This window comes from Anabrus simplex, chromosome 4, assembly GCF_040414725.1.
Source record: "Anabrus simplex isolate iqAnaSimp1 chromosome 4, ASM4041472v1, whole genome shotgun sequence".
Lineage (NCBI taxonomy): Eukaryota > Metazoa > Arthropoda > Insecta > Orthoptera > Tettigoniidae > Anabrus > Anabrus simplex.
Window position 1 is genome coordinate 204,754,286 of NC_090268.1, and position 22,017 is coordinate 204,776,302.

At 39.0% G+C, this 22,017-nt stretch overlaps 1 protein-coding gene across 1 annotated transcript in view; it reads left to right on the forward strand.

The window, feature by feature from the left end:
• The window catches only part of Tnks (tankyrase), a 334,181-nt gene that overhangs the window by 250,142 nt on the left and 62,022 nt on the right, over positions 1-22,017 (forward strand). Inside the window, exon 15 of the mRNA XM_067146370.2 lies at positions 12,575-12,738. Coding sequence (XP_067002471.2) covers positions 12,575-12,738 — 164 coding nt within the window. The remainder of the gene's footprint in view (positions 1-12,574; positions 12,739-22,017) is intronic.

A 22,017-nucleotide genomic window follows, 5' to 3' on the forward strand; every position in this document is an offset into this window, starting at 1 on the left:
GAAAATTCGTGATGCGATAGGTATGTTCCTAATCCAGATATAGGCTACCGTATCACGTGACAAATAAAAATTCTAATTTGTGAATGAAATGTGAAATACAAGCACAAATAGATTCACTGCGTTATTCAGCAATCTTGCTGCTAACCGGCATGCAAAATTAAAGATTCCTGAGGTTAACAGCTTCTTCCCCTAACTTGCAACTTATCCTGTGAAATTCAGGAATTTAAGGCCTTTTTCTCTAATCACGCAACTGTGGCAACATATCTCACCCGAGTTGCAAATCACGTTTGTTGCTATTTGCTGTACGTCGCACCGACACAGATAGGTCTTATGGCGACGATGGGATAGGAAAGGCCGTCGCCTTAATTAAGGTACAGCCCCAGCATTTGCTTGGTGTGAAAATGGGGAAACCACAGAAAACCATTTTCAGGGCTGCCGACAGTGGGGTTCGAACCCACTATCTCCCGGATGCAAGCTCACAGCTGCGCGCTCCTAACCGCGCGGCCAACTCGCCCGGTAACGTGTCAAAGAGGAACGCACTAACAAGGTTTCACTGTATATGAATCTTCCTTCTTTCCATCATATCCACAATCTCTTCACTCTTGCCTGTCAGAGTTATCACGTTTAGAGTTCCTATTCTCAGTTTATGTTTATATTTTAGTCCAGTCCGAGTATTTTGTCTTTCATTGCTATTACTCCTGTATTCCTAGGATTATCTTCAAACTCTGGAGAGCTGTCATTCGTTCCAGGGTTACATGGAGTTTGGCCTAAATTTGGTTTATTTTTCTATCCGAGGCTCGTTCTTAGATTGAAAGCAACACATAACACTCATCTGCTGACCTACTAAGCCTAACGCATGAGAGGATTTTCTTTCAGAGTTTACTCCCTAACCCTTTGAGGATCTCCCTAGATGGATGGGTTGCCTCCTCCGCCAGTTCAGTTGTACTGAAAACTTTCATTTTACACCTTTACTGCCGTTAAGGTCTTCACACATATTCCTGTTCAGGGCCAATGTTATACCCCACGGGATTGGGTCCCCTCTAGAACTTGGCCGCTACCATAGCTTTGACTACAGTACTGTTGCCCACCCATGCAGCGTGGATACTCCTGATGGGAGTTACCCTTGTAGACACATAACATCTCTGACATCTCGAGGAACGGGTTAAGGAGACTGTCTGATGCCAGCTCCAAGGGAGAGGTGACATACAGAAGCAAAACTCTTTTTAAAGTCACTCAGAGAAACAGAATCAACAAAATCCTGAAAGTAGAGAGAATAATAGCTAGAAAATGCATAAATAAAAAATATCAATAAGATTGACAGTAGTGGATAGTGCCAAATGAAGTGGTGTACAGAGAACTGGAGCCCATCATAGGTGCTATATGGAAGAAGAGAATCACACTTTTTTTTTCTTTGTTTCTTCTTCTTTTTTTCACATTATGAGGACACTAGAAACCAGATAACAAAGAAAAATTATAGAGAAACTCTTGAATCTGAAGCAAGGATGGATTAAGGAAATCAGAGAAGATATGGAAGAACTAGAAATAACTGGATGATTTACAAAACAAAACAAACAAAATTTTAAGAAACTGAAAAACATAAAAATAAGATTTAAACCTAAAACAGACAAACAACATACAATGAAAATGGTATTTATAGATGAAGAAGAACAGAAAATCAGAACAAATGAAAAGCTACTGGGGAATTTGGAAAGAAAAGTTATTGAAGATGATGACCAGAAAATGATTGACTGAAGTGGTCCAATGAGGCCATAAAAAAAAAGATGACGATGCTGATGCACAGTTGTTATAATATGTTAATTTTCTCCACTGTGCAAGTATCTACCCTAGTGGGAAAAAAATATCCAAACACCAAGAAGGGGTTGTGTTAGATTAACGAGCTTGGTAGGCATGTTTATACATCTGAAAGATGATGATGATTCAGATTTCCTGCAAATCGCATTAGTGTGGCGTTAGTAGTGGCCGCATGATGTTGCACATCAGGTTTGCTTTAAATACAGGCTGTACTGTGCGAGAGCGCTAGTTACCTGTGAGATTGGAACGAGTGACTACGAGTGGGTCAAGAATGCCGTTATGGCGACAAAGAGGCCAGTATTAACAGCTCACTGCAATTGAATGAGGCCGTATAAAAGGACTACGTGAAGGTGGATTTTCCTTCCGCACTGTTGCAGAAAGCCTTGGCAGGAATATCTCCACTCTGCATGTGTGCTGGCAGTAGTGGTCAAGAGAAGGTACGCTTACAAAAAGACCAGGCTCCGGACGTCCCCATTGCACTCCCGAGAGGGAGGACCGCCATATTCGGCGTTTGGCTGTGGCACAGCGGATTGCGTCTGCAGCAGCAATTTGAGCAGCAGTTGACATCATTGTGACGCAACAAACTGTTCTAAATCGGTAACTTGAAGGACAGCTCCGAGCCAGACTCCCTGCGGCATGCATTCCACTTACCCCAAACCACCACCGTCTGTGACTTCAGTGCTGTCAAGCGAGAGCTCATTTGAGCATGTAGTGGAGGTGCGTTGTGTTTTCCAATGAAATGTGATGAAGTCTGGATAATCACTTAATTAAAGAAGATGAACTTGACAACGTTGATCATGATAATATCGGCAGTTGATGTCTGAAGAAATTTGTTGACTACAGAAACGCACATAAAACAGGTCAAATACAAGCATTCGCCTTCATGGTTCATAAATCACGACATTATTATTACTCAACTCCACGTCTACCAATTAACACATGCTCCACTTGAAGGAATTATGTTCAACAACACGTATTCTCCAAATAAGACTCTGTAAATGGATTCACAAGTCACATACACACAGTAAATAATCCATCCTCAAGTCAGTAAAATATAATAAATGATCCGACGAGAATCTGCCATATTCCAGGCTCATATTCATCCTAATTGAGCACACATTAACATCCTACACACAAGATCAAGCAATATTTAAACTCATGACCCTTATTCATTTATTTAACCCGAGATGAAAATTCATTATTATTATTATTATTATTATTATTATTATTATTATTATTATTATTATTATTATTATTATTAGATGTGCGAGATCTAAAATTCATGAAAACTGGGATTCGACAATATGTGGATGACACTAACACGCCTTAAATCACACATGAAGAAACTCGTACATAGAAGTCCGGCGTAACACAACTTGCCGTAAATCTGTCCCACACGACTTTCAAAAAAAATATTTTCAAATTAAATTGAACACACTAGACTATTAAATGGGACAGCTAGAATAATCGTAGAAGACACACACACGTTCTAGCTAAACTAATAGAGGTCAATAATCATCCACACACAAATGACAAAACTACCGTCTCCCATATGAAAGAAGAGTGAAAATATTCAAATCTACTCCAAGACTAGAAGAAATATTACCACTAATGAATAAGAAAGCATTATTTCTACAAAGATGAACAGATAAACATTAGTAAAGTGTACTTAAATGAATGATGGAACTGGATCTTCGCCGATGGTCTGGAACATGTCGTCAGTTATCTACCTGGGGTTGCTATCTCCCCATGCCGGAGATTGCCTACATTTTTAGCAGATCATTGTAGCCCCGGTGTTCCAAGTAGAGTTGCGGCAGGCTTTCTCTTCACAATATAACAGCATCTTGAGACACTCGTTCCAACATGTGGTGATTTTCTTCTTTCTTCTCATGGAGTAGAGGCTGAAACTAACAAACAGTTTTAAAATATGCTCCACACACACACACACACACACACACACACACACACACACACACACACACACACACACACAATGAAATTAATGATGGAAAAATACGTAACTTGTGATGAAGAAATCTGCCAAGCTCGTTGATCCAACTATAAGCAAAGGGGTGGCTAGTTTTACTGTCAAATAATTGATTTAAGAAGTAACCATCTTGGAGTAGACAGTAGATATCACGTCGAAGTTCGCAGCACGTCTAAGTCAGCAGCATAAGAACACAATTAGAAATAGAAGAAGACACGTCGAAGAATTGAAGAGCAGAGAGCGTTTCTTCTGGAAACACGGGTTTTTATGCATATCCAGGGAAAAGGGTGTGGCACTATAATTGTCCGTAATTGGTTGATGTCTAGCTTTCATTTCTCGAAAGTACTTCTGCCTGAGATTTGACGTGTGCTGTCCGCGTGTCCAGGCAACCTTGGCCTGCTCCCTCAGTGTGTCACGTGGGCCAGCTGATAGCTCCGCAGAGAAAAAATCAATACATTTCTCCCCTGTCAATAAGACCGGTTTTGAGCTGTTGGAGCTGTCCTCGTAATGCAAGACTGGAGAATATCGCTCACGCTAATGAAATAAAATCTCACACACGCAAATACAATAAATGCTTATTGTAGGCCAAATTTGAAGGGGACAATATCTTGTATAGTTCTCTTTTTACAATCTATTTTGCGTACATAGCTCTCCACTGGGATTTAAATCTGAGTCATTATGATGCGCAGGGATGTTTAAATGAGAGTCCTTGGGGTTAAAAAGCGAGATGTGATTTTAAAATAGTCAAAGATCCCCATAAAACAACAACTACCGGAAGATGGATTCTGGACTTTTGTAAGTTAAATCTCTTACAGAAATTAATAAAGAACCAACTTATTGTGCCACATGCCCCTATCATTAAGCCCAATAATTCCATCTTTTCTAACTGGTACTTGTTTCTGTAGAATTCGATTGTAGGTTTGTAGATGTTCCTTTTTTCATTGTTATCCTCCTCAGAGTGGCTTTTGTGATGCTCTATTTTGACTCTAGAATCAATTATAGTATGTGTTTAAAGGCTATCGTTGACACACTGTGATCCTCTTTGTAAACTGTATGACCCTTTCCACAAAGTTTTTTGGCAAGGAATGATCATATTTTATGATGGCAGGGGTTTGTCAGTGTATCATCATAAGGGCATTTTCCCAAGACGTGGTCCAGTGTTTCATTCTCCCTGCTACATCTGTGACAGATTGCCATCTGAAGATCTACCAGGGATATTTCTGAGGAAAATCATAACTTATTTCTTTGTCACTGTCTTCGTACAGAGCATTGTCTACAGTGCCCTCAGACACATTGGAGATCAAACACGTTTTAAAGACACACCCGACTATTTTTCATTTAATGTTTAGAGACAAAACTAGAATTTTAAAAGGTTCAGTTTATAGAATTTTTTGCATAGTTTCTGCAGTGATAGCATCAATAAGAAAAGATTACTTAGTATTTCCTTCAGTAGAAGATTGTCAATAGTTCTTCCACAACTTTTATGAAATGTGCTCTCTTTTTTTTGCTGGTCATGTATGTGCTACAGATAGTACACCATAAGAATCACCTGTGGACACAATAGAGCTGAAATATCCTGCAATCAGAAGGGATACTTTTTCTATTAATGTTCAAGTGATTAATGATCCAATCCTCCAAATTGGGAAGTAGTTCTGACCAGGTTCTGTAAACAGTGTAATATTTAATAATTCTCATATCCAAGCCTGATTTCAGGAGGGGACAAGTTACAAAGGGATCCTGAACAGCTTGAAAAGGATGATGGGGGTCTAAAAGACTGCTTCCCATTCTTAGCTGGGTTTGTGATACTCATGTTAAGACAACCTTACTGTTTCTGCTGATTTCATGCGCCATGTTTTACAGCTGTGTTCAAACAAAATTGCTTCAGAGCATGCTCAAAAACCACTTGGTTCTACCGCTGCCTTTCAGATTTGTATTGCTTGTAACTCTACCCAAGATTTAACATATTAGTTCATATTTCTTAGGAAAGTTCAGACTAAATGATGGCAGAAACATACTTATGGCAGCTTCTGGCATTATTTTTCATGCCCTACGAAAACAGATTTCAGATGTCTTTGGAGTGAAAATTTTTTAGTTGCTTTATTTTTTTCTGCAGATCATTAAGCCATTTCCTCTACAGTTCTCTAGTTGTCCAAGCTTCTTATTGGCTGCACTGGTAAACTGTTTAATAAAAGTTGATACAGTTCTTGATTATATTCTTTACTTCTTTGTGATGTCCTTTTTCTGCAGTCATCGGAAACCATCTGTACAGATGTCACAGCACTTGAAATTTCACTAAGAATCTGTGGCTTGAAATTAGTTACAAATGCATTATTATTCTGTGTATTATTCTGTGTCTCATGCAGGCACATTTTAGTATCAGATTAAATTATGTATACACTCACTAAACCTTTTTCAAAGTTGAATTCATGTATGTATAGCACTTGGACATTTTAGAACACCACCACACTGAATACCCTAAGATGACAATAATGAGTTAAAGAATTTGGCCTCCAAAATCACTATGGAATTAATTTGTGCTGAAACTTAACATAACTGTTTTCTAGGAAAGGGATGTAACTCAGGTCTCATGAGGCACATGGACCTTTTTTTTGTTTCCCTTGGCAACTGAATAACAGTGCTTCCACTGGAGGAAGGTGTTCCTTATTAGGGCTGGGCAATGCATACTTGCCAACTTTTAGAAATCAAAAATAGGAATTCTTGGATTTCATCACACACATTCCACCACGGTCTACGTGAAAAAAGGTCAGGATAAAAGGCATACATAGCTACAGTTACAATGCAAATTGACCATTAAATTTAAAATCTTAAACTAAGAAAACATAAAAATGGTTACAAGAAAATGTACCTAATCATTCTCATTTATGACACTTGCATACGAATAATAATATTTATGTCACACTGACACACGCAACAAAATGCATAATAGTTTCCTTTATCAGATGGTAAAATGAATGGAAATTTATAGGTATCTAGAACCTTTGGAGATAACGTTATTGTATTTTTTGGCCATAACGAGAAGAGAAAATACCAGAAACTGTCACAGACACAACCCCTTAAAAACAATTCAACTCATTAAAATTATGCACTTAAATATGCAAAACTACCACGTATAGAACAATTCAATTGTCTCATACAATTTTCTTTTTCTATTTGTTTTACATCGCACCGACACAGATAGGTCTTATGGCGACAATGAAATAGGAAAGGCCTAGGAATGAGAAGGAAGTGGCCGTAGCTTTAATTAAGGTACAGCCCCAGCATTTGCCTGGTGTGAAAATGGGAAACCATGGAAAACCATTTTCAGGGCTGCCGACAGTGGGGTTCAAACCCACTATCTCCGGATGCAAGCTTACAGCTGCGTGACCCTAACCGCATGGCCTACTAGGCCGGTTCATACATTATTAACAAACGACTTTGACAGAGGAGGGAAAGCATAGAAATGCAAAAAAAAAAACACGTGGCGTACAACTCTGATGAAACTACGCACAGAAACGATGTTAACAGCGCGCGAACAACACAATAACAAACTCATTCTTTTGTCCCGATTAACTGAGTTGCTAGCGCGCGCTAGCCTGTCTTGCTTGCAGGGCGATTGCCGTGAGGAATCCCCAGCTGTATAAAGCGCACATGCTGCTGTGGTGAGCGGGAAATACCATTCACGAAGGCGACGGACTAAATACTCACAAAATAAAGCACCAAATAAATATGCTTGAAAATGAAGTTTCGTAAATTACAAAAGCACATAAGAATTTATTCTTTATCCTAGGGGGAAGAGTATTGGCCGTACTGGAGGTTATATTGGTCAAAAATAGGAAGAAGTCAAAATAAATTGGAAAATCGGAAGACGAGTTTTAAAAACTGAAAGTTTCCGGGTAAATCGGAACGGTTGGCCGGTATGGCAATGTAATAATTTTTGTTTATAAATCATCCGTCAGAGACCGACAAATATAAAATTACAACATAGTTTCTCAAATGTACCCATGGCCCAAAGACATTTCTTCAATCCTTGTTTCTCTTATTGATAAGAAGTGCTTATATTGAAAAATTTCAATTGTAAAAATATATGCTTTGTTACTTAGGACTTATAAAATAACATAAACGTGCTTTTATTGGAAATGTGTTTGTTTACAACAAAGAATTGAGTGAAAATTGTTTGTTCCTCTTAAGATCCACCCTGTAGTCAGCAATATTTTTATGGAGACCATGTTTCGGGTTATTCTGTGTTGTAGACATATGTGGCCTAAGTGAAGTGATTGTAAGTAGTCTTAACCGTGTTTCAATATGTGTTTATGCCGTGGCAGTATTTGTATTAGAATTCCTGATGTCAAATAATTGAAAACTAACTGATGAACAATTATTTACCACTTTCGAAGTGATGATAGATGATATTTTTAAATATAAATCTGATTATAACTGGGAATTTGGGAGAATTGCATTTTAATTGTACTAATCGCCTTGCCCTATGAGCTCTGAGAGGCCTTTGAACCACCAAACAACTGATGCCAGCCTTGAAGACCTGCTGATTATGAGGTGATGTTCGGTCGGCACAACGAATCCTTTTGGTCATTATTGTTGGCTTTCTAGACAGGGGCCTCTACCTCACTGTCAGATAGTTCCTCACGCTTCCACGAACCTACTACGCTGGCGTAGCCGGGGGAGAGGTGATACTCCCACGTGGCGCGTCCCAGGTGGCAGATAGGGGGGTCCTAACCGGCTTGCCAGCAGACTTGAGGGAAATAAAATACCTTTCGCGGACCAAACACACATCCCTCCTGTGGGTGGAAGACGCAGGCAAATAATCCACCCACGGTATCCCCTGCCTGTCGTAAGAGGCGACTAAAAGGGGCGACCAAGGGATGATCCAATTAGAACCATGAGACTACTTGTAATTAGTACCATCATGCAGGGAACACCATGGGTAGCATTTACTTGCACGTTCTACCACTATGTTAGGTACGCAATAGGTTTGTGATTAGTGATTGTGATTAGCGTGTGAATCAGGAGGTGGGTCCTACAGTACCTGTGATTCATACCCCTATATGAGTGACACCATAGGATTAGCGACACCATAGTTCGCCTTACCTATGCTCAGTTCCCACTATGTGAGTAATTCCGCAGGTTAGTACGAGTCCCTGTGGTTAGTCTACTTTAATAAGGAACGCCATAGGTTTGCGTTGCCTGTAAATAGCGCCGCAATGTGCGAAACACCCTAGGTCTGTGCTACATGTGCGCATTACACTACCTGTGAATAGTACAATGATGTGTAGAATACCGCGAGTCTCCGCTACTTTTGATTAGTACCGAAACATTACACACAGCATGGTTCTACTTTCCTAGTGATAAATACCATTATGAGGGGCTGATGACCTGGATTTTGGACCCAATTGGACTATAAGCATAATCGATTCAGCATCGTGCTATAGAAGCAGTCCCTTGGTCAGTAATACTATTGTTTTGTGCCAGCTTCTGTGCATGTGAGATACTGTGGGTCAGATCCACTGATCATTTTAAATTCATATCCGTCCATCCATTCATTCTTCACCCTCACGCTTTGAATTCTGGTCAGTGGAGGATTTTGGACTTTCAAGTTGTCTCTTCATTTTGTCTCATTTCGTACCATTAGGGGCCGATGACCTCGATGTTAGGCCCCTTTAAACAACAAACATCAATCATTCAATCAATTATCAGTTCCTCATGCTTAGTAGATCTCGAACCAGTCTTCAGGTTCAGGTTAAAATCCCTGACCTGGGCAGGAATGAATGAAGGGGTAGGCACGCGATCCCTACACCATGGGACTGGCTTAATTTTAATCAAATATTTATTATACAAATTGTACAATTTATCTGATGGTATTAACATTTTTCATAGAAATATGTGAATGTTACATTTTCTCAAACATATAACTTATGGTCTTTCCTAGTGGTTTGTACTTCACGTTCTTTTTAATTACCACTTTTTTAAATCTCTAGAATAAAATGTTTCTTTCTTCAAAGTGTTCTAGTACATAGCCTATTTCATTTTATCCTTAGGTGCACAGTGTTCCTCCTCTGACCCAAACCCTTTTTAAGCCATACCATTTACACTTTATAAATGTAATAGCTGAAGTACACGTCATTGACAGAATAATTACTTAGCATTTGCAGTACATGATTATATTTTTTCCACCCCTTATGTTGTTCCCCAGATTACGAGACACATAAGCGGTCATGCCTCTCCCTGTCAGTGGCTTGATGTGACGTACTCCCTTCCTTTCTCTCTGTGGCCCTTTGCAGTTTAATATTGTTTTGTGTTATTGCTGAAACTGATTTGAACCAAGTAGCGGGTTCTGATTTTGTAGGCATTCCCGTCTAGTTTTATTTTGACTGTGACATTAGGGCATCCGATGTAAAGGGAGTCCTTCTTCCTCCTAACATTACATTCCTCCAAGACTTTTTCTCGTTTCAGTAGTCACCTTTACAATTTTTCTTGCTGTAGCTAGTTATAGAACCCTTAGTTGATGGGACAGTCATAGCATGTGCAAAGTTATCTAACTCCCCAGCTACTTTCCGCCAACAGTCAGGCATGCTGTTCTACTTGGCATGCAGCAGTAATCCTATCTATCGGAGATGAGTGACAGCAGTAGAGAAAAATCACATTGCAAAAATTGTCAATGTAATGTTGATAAGTTGTATGAGCTTTCGATATTGTAGGCTTCATATTTAGTTTTCTTCCAACTCTGTGATATTAGGGCGTCTAATGTAAAGGGAGTCCTTCCTTCTTTTATTACTCTCCCCTGTCTTATTCTTCAAGCAGTCATTCCTTTACAATTTTTCATAATCATCTCACAATTTTCCTTGTCGATATGGTCTGATGACCATGCAGTTTTACACTTTAAGGCAATCGTGACAAAAACCACCACCAGTTAACATGATTGAACAATATTTCCATGTTAGCAATGCTTGGCATCAATACGAACTAACATACGAAAGTCTAAATTCATTAATTCTGTTATCATAGTCAGATTAGATCAACACACTCTCTTACTCCTGCCGCTGGATCAACCCCCCCCCCCACAATTTCCCTTTCTATCACAAGTGACTTCTTCGTACAACACTTAGTAAGCGCTAGCACTCACGGTGAGTTAGGCTGCTTGGTATGGGTGGGGACATGAGTAACCAGATGTGCCCACACATTTGTCAAAGTTTTGTTATGTCTATTTACTTTCGCTTACGGAATCATTTCCTGTTTTTTGGACCCTCATTGTCAAATTGTGGCACAACCCTTCAACCAACTTATGCAGTTACTCATTACTCCACTCATGATGCAGCTAAGATTTGCATCAAGCTGTGCATTCTATGGAAAGTTATACAGCAGTTACATAATGTGTGCTCAACGTTTTCATCCCATTGACAGTCACACCAAAGACTACAGTTAGTGCTATTTTAAAGATACAATTTTGATGGTTTTCATGACATTACATCATATATGTCACATTTTAATTGGACACATTCAAGTTTGAATTTCATTTGACATTCAGTGTTTTTAATGTCCTTGCTATATTTTAAGGGGCCTTGTATATCATCAACTGAAGGTGTTCTAAAGGAGGACGAAACATGTCTCGAAATATAATAATATTGTCTTGAAATGTTACAATTATATACTTACGACGATACGGGCTTTGTGATGGAATTTATGTTATGTAAGGACCACTAATAACATAGATATTTGAGAATTAAATTTTAGGCCTTCCCCTAAACTACCATTGCACTCAGCGTGAATAAAATTATTCTTAGCCTGGATTGTAGAGCCTCGCTCTCTGACATACCGATTTTCATTAAATTCTCTTAAGCCATTTTCTCGTGATGCGTGTACAGACAGAGATGACGGAAAATTAAAAGGTGTGTTTCCTTGTTACTGTGGACACAACCGATACAAAAACACCATTATTTTAAATTCTGAGTAATGTACAGACAAAACTTTCATTATAACTATTTTTCCAAAAAAAATAGTGCAAGATTAATTGATCAACCCTATCTTTTTCATTTTAAAAAATTGCAATGATGGGTTGAGCTAAGAAAGTATTGCTAAAGTAGAGTCCTCATTATTTCCTGCTACGTGCTGAGGCACTTAGCGGTAATGGTAAGGCTCCAGACTTCTCCAGTCAGGATGATGCAAGATTTTTCATACTTTTTCTTCTACAGTTGGTCAGTAATTTGATGTCCTCAGCATTACAGTAATTTCATTACGTTGTTCAGTAGGCTTTCAAATAAGTAGACCATTTAAGCCCAGATCCATTTCTGGCTAGACATAGTGTTTACAGTGCACTCTGTGTTCTGGTATGGGCTAGGACAGATTTATTACTTTCTTTGACAGGTCTCATCCTTGACTTTGACATGATGAAAGTGAATGAGATACGAGTGATGCTAGTAATACCATTCCTTATGTAGCCAGACCCTGTGATTATGGATGTCACTGTTGTTCATAGGGCCAGTTGGTATGTGCATTTCAGTGGGCTTCGCAGACTGATGTGTAATAGCACCTTCTGGCTCCATAAGGAAAATAACAGGGAACTATTGCACTCCTCATTCTCCTGGTGCTGAAGCTGTTAAGTGTCCAGCCTTCAACATGCATACATGTTATACTGACAGTGTTTATTAGAACTTTGAATTTTCTCAGTATTCTCTTATATTCAAATAAACCATTATCTTTTACCCTTGATATAAATTGATAAAGATGATTGAATCAGCTGTTTTATTTTTTATTATTATTTTCCAGGCACTTTATGGTTACCTCCATCTAATCCTGGGACTCTTCTAGTGGATTTACTGGGTGAAGATAAGGAATTTTTAGCTGTAGAAGAAGAAATGCAGTCTACGATTAGAGAACACCGTGACAATGGACACTCTGGTGGAGTATTCTGTCGCTACAACATTGTTAGGGTAAGATTTTCATAAGAAGAGCCTGTAGTGTTTGAACCCTTGCAAATATCCAGTCTTTGAACTCATAGCACTGGTGATAAAGTAGTTAGCTTGTTTTGTTTATTTATTTATTTATTTATTTAGTTAGTTAGTTAGTTAGTTAGTTAGTTAGTTATCATATAGCTTTTAGTGCTGAAAGTGTCAGGACGTTTTGACTTGCCCGCTGGTGATCTTTCTTTCTGTTTGACACCCATGCGCAACCTCTGCTTCTGGGTCTAGGGAGATGATGATGATGATGATGATGAGATATTAAAGGTTGAAAACCAGTGTGTGCACACAGTCAGCAGTATGTAAAGATTGTTGGTTACAAGGATAATGTCCAGGTAGGGGATGTGAGTAATACTAAAGAAGTATTAAAATTTACCTATGATAACAATGACATTTACAATAAGATACAAAAGTTGAAAACTAGAAAAGCAGCTGGAATTGATAAGATTTCTGGGGCCGAGCTCGATAGCTGCAGTAGCTTAATTGTGTCCAGTATTCGGGAGATAGTAGGTTCGAACCCCACTATCGGCAGCCCTGAAAATGGTTTTCCGTGGTTTCCCATTTTCACACCAGGCAAATGCTGGGGCTGTACCTTAATTAAGGCCACGGCCGATTCCTTCCCATTCCTAGCCCTATCCTGTCCCATCGTCGCCATAAGACCTATCTGAGTCGGTGCGACGTAAAGCAAATAGCAAACAAAAAAAAAGATTTCTGGGGATATACTAAAGGCAATGGGTTGGGATATAGTACCTTATCTGAAATACAGTAGAAGTTCGCTATAGCGAGTACGGCATATAACGAGAACTCCGTTATAGCGACGGCATTTTTCTGTCCCTTCAAAATTCCTATATTAAACTGTGTATCGTCCTTCGGTGACAGCGAGAACCCTATCACTGGCGCATCCGTTATTACGAGCGATTAAGCGTGTGCGATTTTTTCCGTTACCAATATTTATGCATCCCAGCGATGATATTGCATGCGATCGATTACCTTCGGCATCGTTTCCTCGCTATGTGCACTAGCTTTCTCTCGTCGACATTCGAAGGCGTTGTTGGAGTCGATTAGTAATATCCGTCGACAGTTGTTCCGTAAAGAAAATTCAAAATGAAAGAGAACATATTTTCATAATAAATGCGTAAATAACGTGTCCGATAACGGTTGTTAACTCGTTAAAATTAAGGCTGACTAAACGACCGCTTAATTTTGAGGCTAAATACTGCAATTAAGTAAGAATGGGATACACCTTGAGATATGGCAGAGTTCTTAATTGATTTCAGAGGTTAGTTTATATTTTGTCGCCTCTGATTAAATTTCGAAAAGGCTATTATGAAAATTTATAGCGGGAAAGGTATAATTTCTCTACTGGCGCTTGAAGTGTGTTTTCATCATACGTATTGTACGGTTAAGTTAGGATACATGACGCTATTTGATTAAGAAAACTGAAACGTTTGCAACAAAATGCTATTGATCATCTTCGGCATGGTATAGTTTTCTTACTTTGTGCATTTGCGAGCTCTCTCGTTGACATTCAAAGGCGATGTTGGAGTTTATTAGTAATACCCATTACCTGCTGTTCTCTAAAGAAAATTTGAAATGAAAGAGGAAAACATGTTTTCGTAATAAATGCGTAAATAACGTGGCCGATAGCAGTTGTTAACTCGTTAAAAATAAAGACTGAAGTAAACGATATCTTAATTTTAATGTTATATACGGAAATTAAGTAAGAATGTGATACACCTCAAGATATGGCAGAGTACATCACTGATTTCAGAGGATATTTCATATCTTCTCGCGTCTAGTTACGGCTATTTACACGTAATTTCTCTACATGCGTTTCAAATATGTTTTCATGATAGGCTACATATACGGTTAGGTTAGGTGACGCTGTTTGAAGAAGAAAGCTGAGGTGTTTGCCACAGAAATCTCTGGAGTGATACCGTATTTCTCCGAAACAAGACTTTTTTTTCTCAGAATCTCATGCGAAAACTCAAGGGTCGTTGCATTCGCGGCATAACAGTAAGTTAATGGATACCCATCATGGAAGTTAGGCGAGAAGCTCCTGGAAACACATTTTGATGCTGATGAGATCTGGCGCGAAGAATGGACCTCTTCAAATCCTGACCACCTGGGTTTAATCCACCATCCTTGTAGAGCTCCTCCTGGTTTCAACTTACCGAGAAGGGAATGACATCTCTAAACAGAATCAGAACAGACCATGGAAGGTGTAAATTCTGGCTTCACAAGTGGGGAAAATCTGAAGACCCATTCTGCGACTGTGATAATGTGCCTCAGACCATCCAGCACGTTGTTATGGACTGCCCAAAAAGAAGATTCAGTGGATCCATTAAAGAATTACATAGTGCCTCTACAGAAGCAGTGGACTGGCTGAAAAGTCTGGACATTAAGTTTTGAATGCTGACTTGTAAATCACATACCGTACTTATTTAAGAAATATGTATTTATACGTACTTATAATGTATCCTTGTTTTGCCATACGAAATAATAATAATAATAATAATAATAATAATACTGGCAATTACCACGGTAACCATGCTGCTTCTTTTCACACGCGCACAGAACTCGTTGACAATAAATGACCGCCTCTTTACTACACATCGCTAGCCGCGACAACCGGTTGTACAGAGCCTGTGTGTTTCTCAAATCTGCAGAATGGCATCAAAGCATGCGACCCTTTGAATTCTTAGAAAAGCCATGGCTACTCAGTGGCAGAGTCATAACATGCCTATTGTACTTGACGCTTAGTAAAATTAAGTTTTATAGACAGCAGGAATTGTAAAGATACATGGAAAAGGTATTGCCGGCAAATTTTCAACGGATTCTAGTCGAGATTATGATGCCACTTATAAGTTAATGTTTATTAAATACACGGAAATGTAGAACAATAAGCCGCAAGAAAATACGGTATAGGCCTAACTAAAGCCAATATTTGGCGTTAGCGTGAAGACAAAGAGCTAAAGAAATGCGTACTGTACAAAAAATTCATTCAGTGGCCCGCAACAAGGACGCTTTAAAGAAGTCGAAGATGAAATTGTGAGGTATGTGCACGAAAAATGCAAGGGCGGAATGGCCATACCGTGGCACAATAAACTCGTTCGTTGACTTTCAACGTTCACGATTAGGCCAATACATCGCTAGCCGCTGAATTTGGCCGAACCCGGCAAGCGAGACGTGCGTGTAGCGGCAGCCGGTTATATCTGACGCTGCGTAAAAGTAACAGTTTTATAGAGGGCAAGAATAATTTCCTGATGGATCGTTGTATTGTAGAGACACATGGAATAGGTATTGCCGGAAAATTTTCGACGAGTTCTCTTTGGTATTATGATGCCAGTGTTGAGTTAATGGTCCTTAAACCCACGGAAATAAATAATTGTGCAGAGGCCAAAAATAAAGAAATAGGGCGTGACGAAAGTCAATCTTCGGCGTCTAAAAATAGTCTAAAAATGCGTAGGCCTACTGTAAGACAAGGCATTCGTATGATTTTACAAACTTCCTTTTGAGCCTGATTTAAATTTTTTAAAAGAAAATGTGGGGTTCATCTTGGATTCGGAGATATACGGTACTATATATTTTTCACATACACTTTCACGTACTATCGGATTACGAAAAATAACGAACAAGTAAGCCGTAGTGTGGATATCATCTACGGAAACGCAAGTTTTGAACAAACTGATTGCCGTTTCATACCGATTTTAAAGTGCATGAAGGATTTTCCGACTTTTATACCAAAATTGGATATAACGACAATCCGCTATAGCGAGTAAATTTTTCGCTGTTATGAATTCTCGCTATAACGGACTTCTACTGTACTTATTTGATTATTGTTTGGTTGAAGGAGCTATACCAAATGAATGGAAAGTTGCTGTAGTAGCCCTTGTGTATTAAGGAAAGGGTGATAGACATAAAGCTGAAAATTACCGGCCAGTCAGTTTGACATGCATTGTATGTAAGCTTTGGAAAAGCATTCTTTCTGATTATATTAGACATGTTTGCGAAATTAATAACTGGTTTGACAGAAGGCAGTTTGGGTTTAGGAAAGGTTATTCGACTGAAGCTCAGCTTGTAGAATTTCAGCAAGATATAGCAGATATTTTGGATTCAGGAGGCCAAATGGACTGTATTGCGATTGACCTATCTAAGGCATTTGATAGGGTAGATCATGGAAGACTACTGGCAAAAATGAGTGCAATTGGACTTGACAAAAGAGTGACTGAATGGGTGGCTATATTTCTAGAAAATAGAACTCAGAGAATTAGAGTAGGCGAAGCTTTATCTGACCCTGTAATAATTAAGAGGGGAATTCCTCAAGGCAGTATTATTGGACCTATATGTTTTCTTATATATATATATATATATATATATATATCAATGATATGTGTAAAGAAGTGGAATCAGAGATAAGGCTGTTTGCAGATGATGTTATTCTGTACAGAGTAATAAATAAGTTACAAGATTGTAAGAGGCTGCAGGGTGACCTCGATAGTGTTGTGAGCTGGAAGGTGGGCAATGGTATGATGATAAACGGGGTTAAAAGTCAGGTCGTGAGTTTCACAAATAGGAAAAGTCCTCTCAGTTTTAATTACTGAGTTGATGGGGTGAAAGTTCCTTTTGTGGATCATTGTAAGTACCTAGGTGTTAATATAAGAAAAGACCTTCTTTGGGGTAATCACATAAATAGGATTGTATTAAAGGGTACAGATCTCTGCACATGGTTATGAGGGTATTGATGGGTTGTAGTAAGGATGTAAAGGAGAGGGCATATAAGTCTGTGGTAAGACCCCAACTAGAGTATGGTTCCAATGCATGGGACCCTCACCAGGATTACTTGAGTCAAGAACTGGAAAAAAAATCCAAAGAAAAGCAGCTCGATTTGTTGTGGGTGATTTCCGACAAAAGATTAGCGTTACAAAAATGTTGCAAAGTTTGGGCTGGGAAGATTTGGGAGAAAGGAGATGAGCTGCTCGATTAAGTGGTATGTTCCGAGCTGTCAGTGGAGAGATGGCGTGGGAGGACATCAGTAGAGGAATAAGTTTGAGTGGTGTCTTTAAAAGTAGGAAAGATCACAATATGAAGATAAAGTTGGAATTCAAGAGGACAAATTGGGGCAAATATTCGTTTATAGGAAGGGGAGTTAGGGATTGGAATAACTTACCAAGGGAAATGTTCAATAATTTTCCAATTTCTTTGCAATCATTTAAGAAAAGGCTAGGAAAACAACAGATAGGGAATCTGCCACCTGGGCGACTGCCCTAAATGCAGATCAGTAGTGATTGATTGATTGATTGATTGATTGATTGATTGATTGATTGATTGATTGATTGATTGATTGATTGATTGATTGATTGATTGATTGATTGATTGAGAGTGCGCAGTCTATTCCTTTGAATAATGCGTTTCCATTTGATGGACGAATCGCCATGAATAGCATCATATGCCCTCATTCCATATGAACACTGCCATATCTTGAAAAGTCTTACATTCTTAATTTCAGTACTAGTATTAAAATTCAATCATTTACTTCAGCCTTTATTTCTAATGAGTTAAGAACTGTTGATAAACTTACTGCACTGAACAAAAACTGGAGATAAAGAATCCAAGTACTGGTCTGCAGTATCAACACCACACGTGTTGATTATAGCCCGTCACAGAATCTGGTTTCAGTTGTTTTTTTTTTCCAGATTTGTTTGTTTCAACCATTTCTGCTTGAGTGTTGGTAGATACCATAATAATTACCTTTTTGTCCCTCCAAGAAACAAGCAATACATCCTCATCCCTCCTGAAAGTAATTTCGCCCCGTTGAGAATTGCCTGGTATTCTTAGATCGTTCGGTACACCCCTATTTGACCGTATTGTTCCACATATGGCAGTGTTGTGTTCCCATAATTGTTTTGCGAGTCCAACGCTGTTGTAATAATTATCCATATATACCCTTGACCAAGCAGCTGAAACACTTTGCTTTGTAAATTTGCACCACTTCCATCATATATCATGAGTTTACAGATATACCCCCTGTTAGACCCACAAACTATCCTCACAAAAATTTCCATATTTTATTATTTTACCGGGCTTGTATATGCGGAATCTTAGGCACCCTCTCCAGACTAGCATTCCCTCATCCAGAGCAATTTTCTGTTTAGGGGTGTATCATCATCATCATCATTTCCCGTTTCCAGCTTCCCGGTTCGGGTTGTGAATCAAGGACCTCCGTCGCTGCCTGTCTCTCCACCACTCTTCTCCTTTCTTAAGTACATCTTCTGGTTTTCCTCCCCTCTTTTCTGTGCACTCCCACACTGAATTTGTCCACTTCTTTCGAGGTCTTTGGAGTTGTAAAGCTCTGTAAATCTGTCACCAAGTTTCTGTAAAATGGGTCTTATTTTATATAATCTGTCAGTGCTGTGCTCGTATTTGTTGCCATCACTAAAGTGGGGAGATGACAGGATACTTTTGAAATGATTTCGTGACATGGTTTTTTAGAAAATAGGATTGGAGAAAATTTGATTTTCTGTCCAATACATTTTGAGAGATGGTTTACTAATGATGCCAATAGTGAGCTTCCAACCAGGAATTCTCTCATTTCTGAAACAGTCACTGGACTCCAGGTTTGTGTAAAAGTGTGTTTAGAGAAGGGATGTGGGACAGCACTGATTGCTTGACTAGCATACAGATTTGTTTGCTCGCACAGGTATTTGAGAAATTCAGTTGTGAGAAATAGATTTACAAATGACATCTCGTTAAGGTTTTCTGTTTCAGTATTTAGGCCTGGTTGAGCCGTAATTGGAATAGCAGGGATGCGATATCTGTGCTTTCTGTCGCGTGTCCAGGAGAATCCTTCACTGTCATCATTGTCACTTTCACTTAGTTCAGGAATTAGTTCATTACCTGAGTCTTCGTTGAATAGGATATTGGCAATTTCTTCAACACTTAAATTGTCCCTAAACGCCATTGTTACTGTACACTTCAGAACGTGATTGTCCATATGCTTGTGCAATCACAAAACAGCTAGGCAGCTAGCTCGCAAACACTAACCCTCGTTCAGAAACAGAATTTTTAAAATGCATTGGAAGGGAAAATCTCCAAGCCCATGTGATTTCTAGTTAGTAAAAGCATTCATAAGGATACTACCCTCATCTCTCTCGCACATATCTGTGACAAAAATAAACCCCAGCTGTGTAGGAATACTACAATTCAAGATTGTGCATATCCGGGCTAACTTGGATACGGTCCAAACCATTGACACACACTACAGACAATAACTCCAATTTGCCATAGTGGACTTCTACTGTAGTTTGAAAATGAAATAAAGAAATATAATATAGAACTGAATTTTGATAGAGCATATTTTGATTTATTTATTTTTACTTCATTGTTCATGTTTTGTCGCCTGATAGTGCACAGATGCATGCATTTGACAGTGCATGAAAAGCCAGTTAATCTGCAACCCAGGCTAACCCTGCTTTCAATACCTTTGTGACAGACTCAAGACGATACCGCACGCTGTCTAGCGGTTGTTCTAACGTCTATGCAAGTGTTTATGTAGAGTCTAAGCCTGGGGGATTGTTAATAAAAAGAGACTAGCTTGTAATAAACACGGTGTTGGTTACTCCACAACCTTCATTACTCTGTTTTTTTTTTTTTTTTTTTTTTTTTGCTACTTGCAGATAACTTTCTCGATCTCGCAGTTGAAGAGAATAGGAGAGAGCCTATTCCCATCCCTGACTCCAGTCCTGACTTCAGATGTATGAAATTTTTCTTTTTGAATGTGGTATCCATCAGGGTCTGTTGAACAATCATTTTTGTTATATTATCCAATCTCATTTCCTTCAGATTTTTTATAAAGGTGGCTTGATAGATTGAGTTATAGGCCTTTTTAAAATTGTAGGAGGTCACTATGAATTACTTATTCACAAACTTCAGATAACAAAGAATGGAATTAAAGTAGATGATCTGTTCAACACATGAGTCTTTTCCTAAACCCTCCTTGGTTGGTAGCCTCCCATTTGCAGATCTAGTTGTTTCTCTGCACTGATTTGGAGGGCTTTTGAGAGGATTTTGTACGTCATTAAGTGTACTAAGGTGCTTCGATAGTTACTTTTTCTCTCTTCTCAAGAGGGTATATCAGTGCTGAAGTCCAGTAATTTTGAAGTTTCTTATTGTTTCCCAAATCTTGCAGGTCATTTCAGTTCATTTATCAAATGCCTTCTCACCGGCATGTTTGCAGAGTTCTTCTGTGGTTATAGAGTCCTCTCTAGGTGCCTCATTGTTGGTGAGTGACTGGATGATCTGTAGGATTTCTTCTGTGGTCGGTGTAGACGAGTCAAGGTTGGTGGGTGTATTTTCTTTGAAGATGAAATTTGATTTTGGTGCCTCACAGTTGAGGAGGGACATAAAATACTTTGCCAGGATCTGACTATTATCATTGTCATAAGTTGCTTTACCATCAAGTCCTTGGAAGTGGGGTGTTTTTTTCCGAGGTTGTGTTTAAAAATTTTATAGAAATCTAGGGTGGTGTTTTTTCTTGAAATCTTGTCCGTAATAGCTGGTTTTCGTCAAAGGCAAATTTTGTTCTGTGGGTGATTTTAGCTACGTGCTTTCTCGTCTCCAGAAAGTCCTTCCTGTTACCTTGATTCTTCTGCATGTTCCATCTCTGCCTGGCAAGCTGTCTTTGCTTTATTGCTTCATTGATGTCTTGGATCCCCTGGGCATGCTTCCTTGATTTCGTTAAGCGGACTGTCTCCTTAGCCATTTCAGTTGACATCTTTCAGTTGCTCACAATTCGCTGGATCTAGGGATTCCAGATTCTGACTGAATTCTTCGCTAGTTCTTAGGTGTTTTTTTTTTTTTTTTTTTAAACAGCCTTACTAATCCTCTTACTTTGTCCATTCCTCGAGTTTTTCCTACCCTTACGCATTGGTTCAGCCTCTTAGGACCACTGTTAACACTTGTCATCCTCTCTGAATTCCCATTACCCCTTCATCTTGACGGAGAATGTAGTTCTTCGTTCTTTGGACCACTTTGCGCCATGTCATCTCCTCTCTCTCTTTCCGGAAGATCCTTTACCCTATGCAGCCAGGTTCTGAACTTGCTCCTTCTCTGCATTTGCCCATGAAGTGTTCATTCATTCATTCATTCATTTAGTTCCCATAGACTGTACAATTACAGGTTTTGAAATATGCCAACAGTACATATATGTATACACAGTATACGAACCTGGTATTGGTATCCGTACCAAGTGCA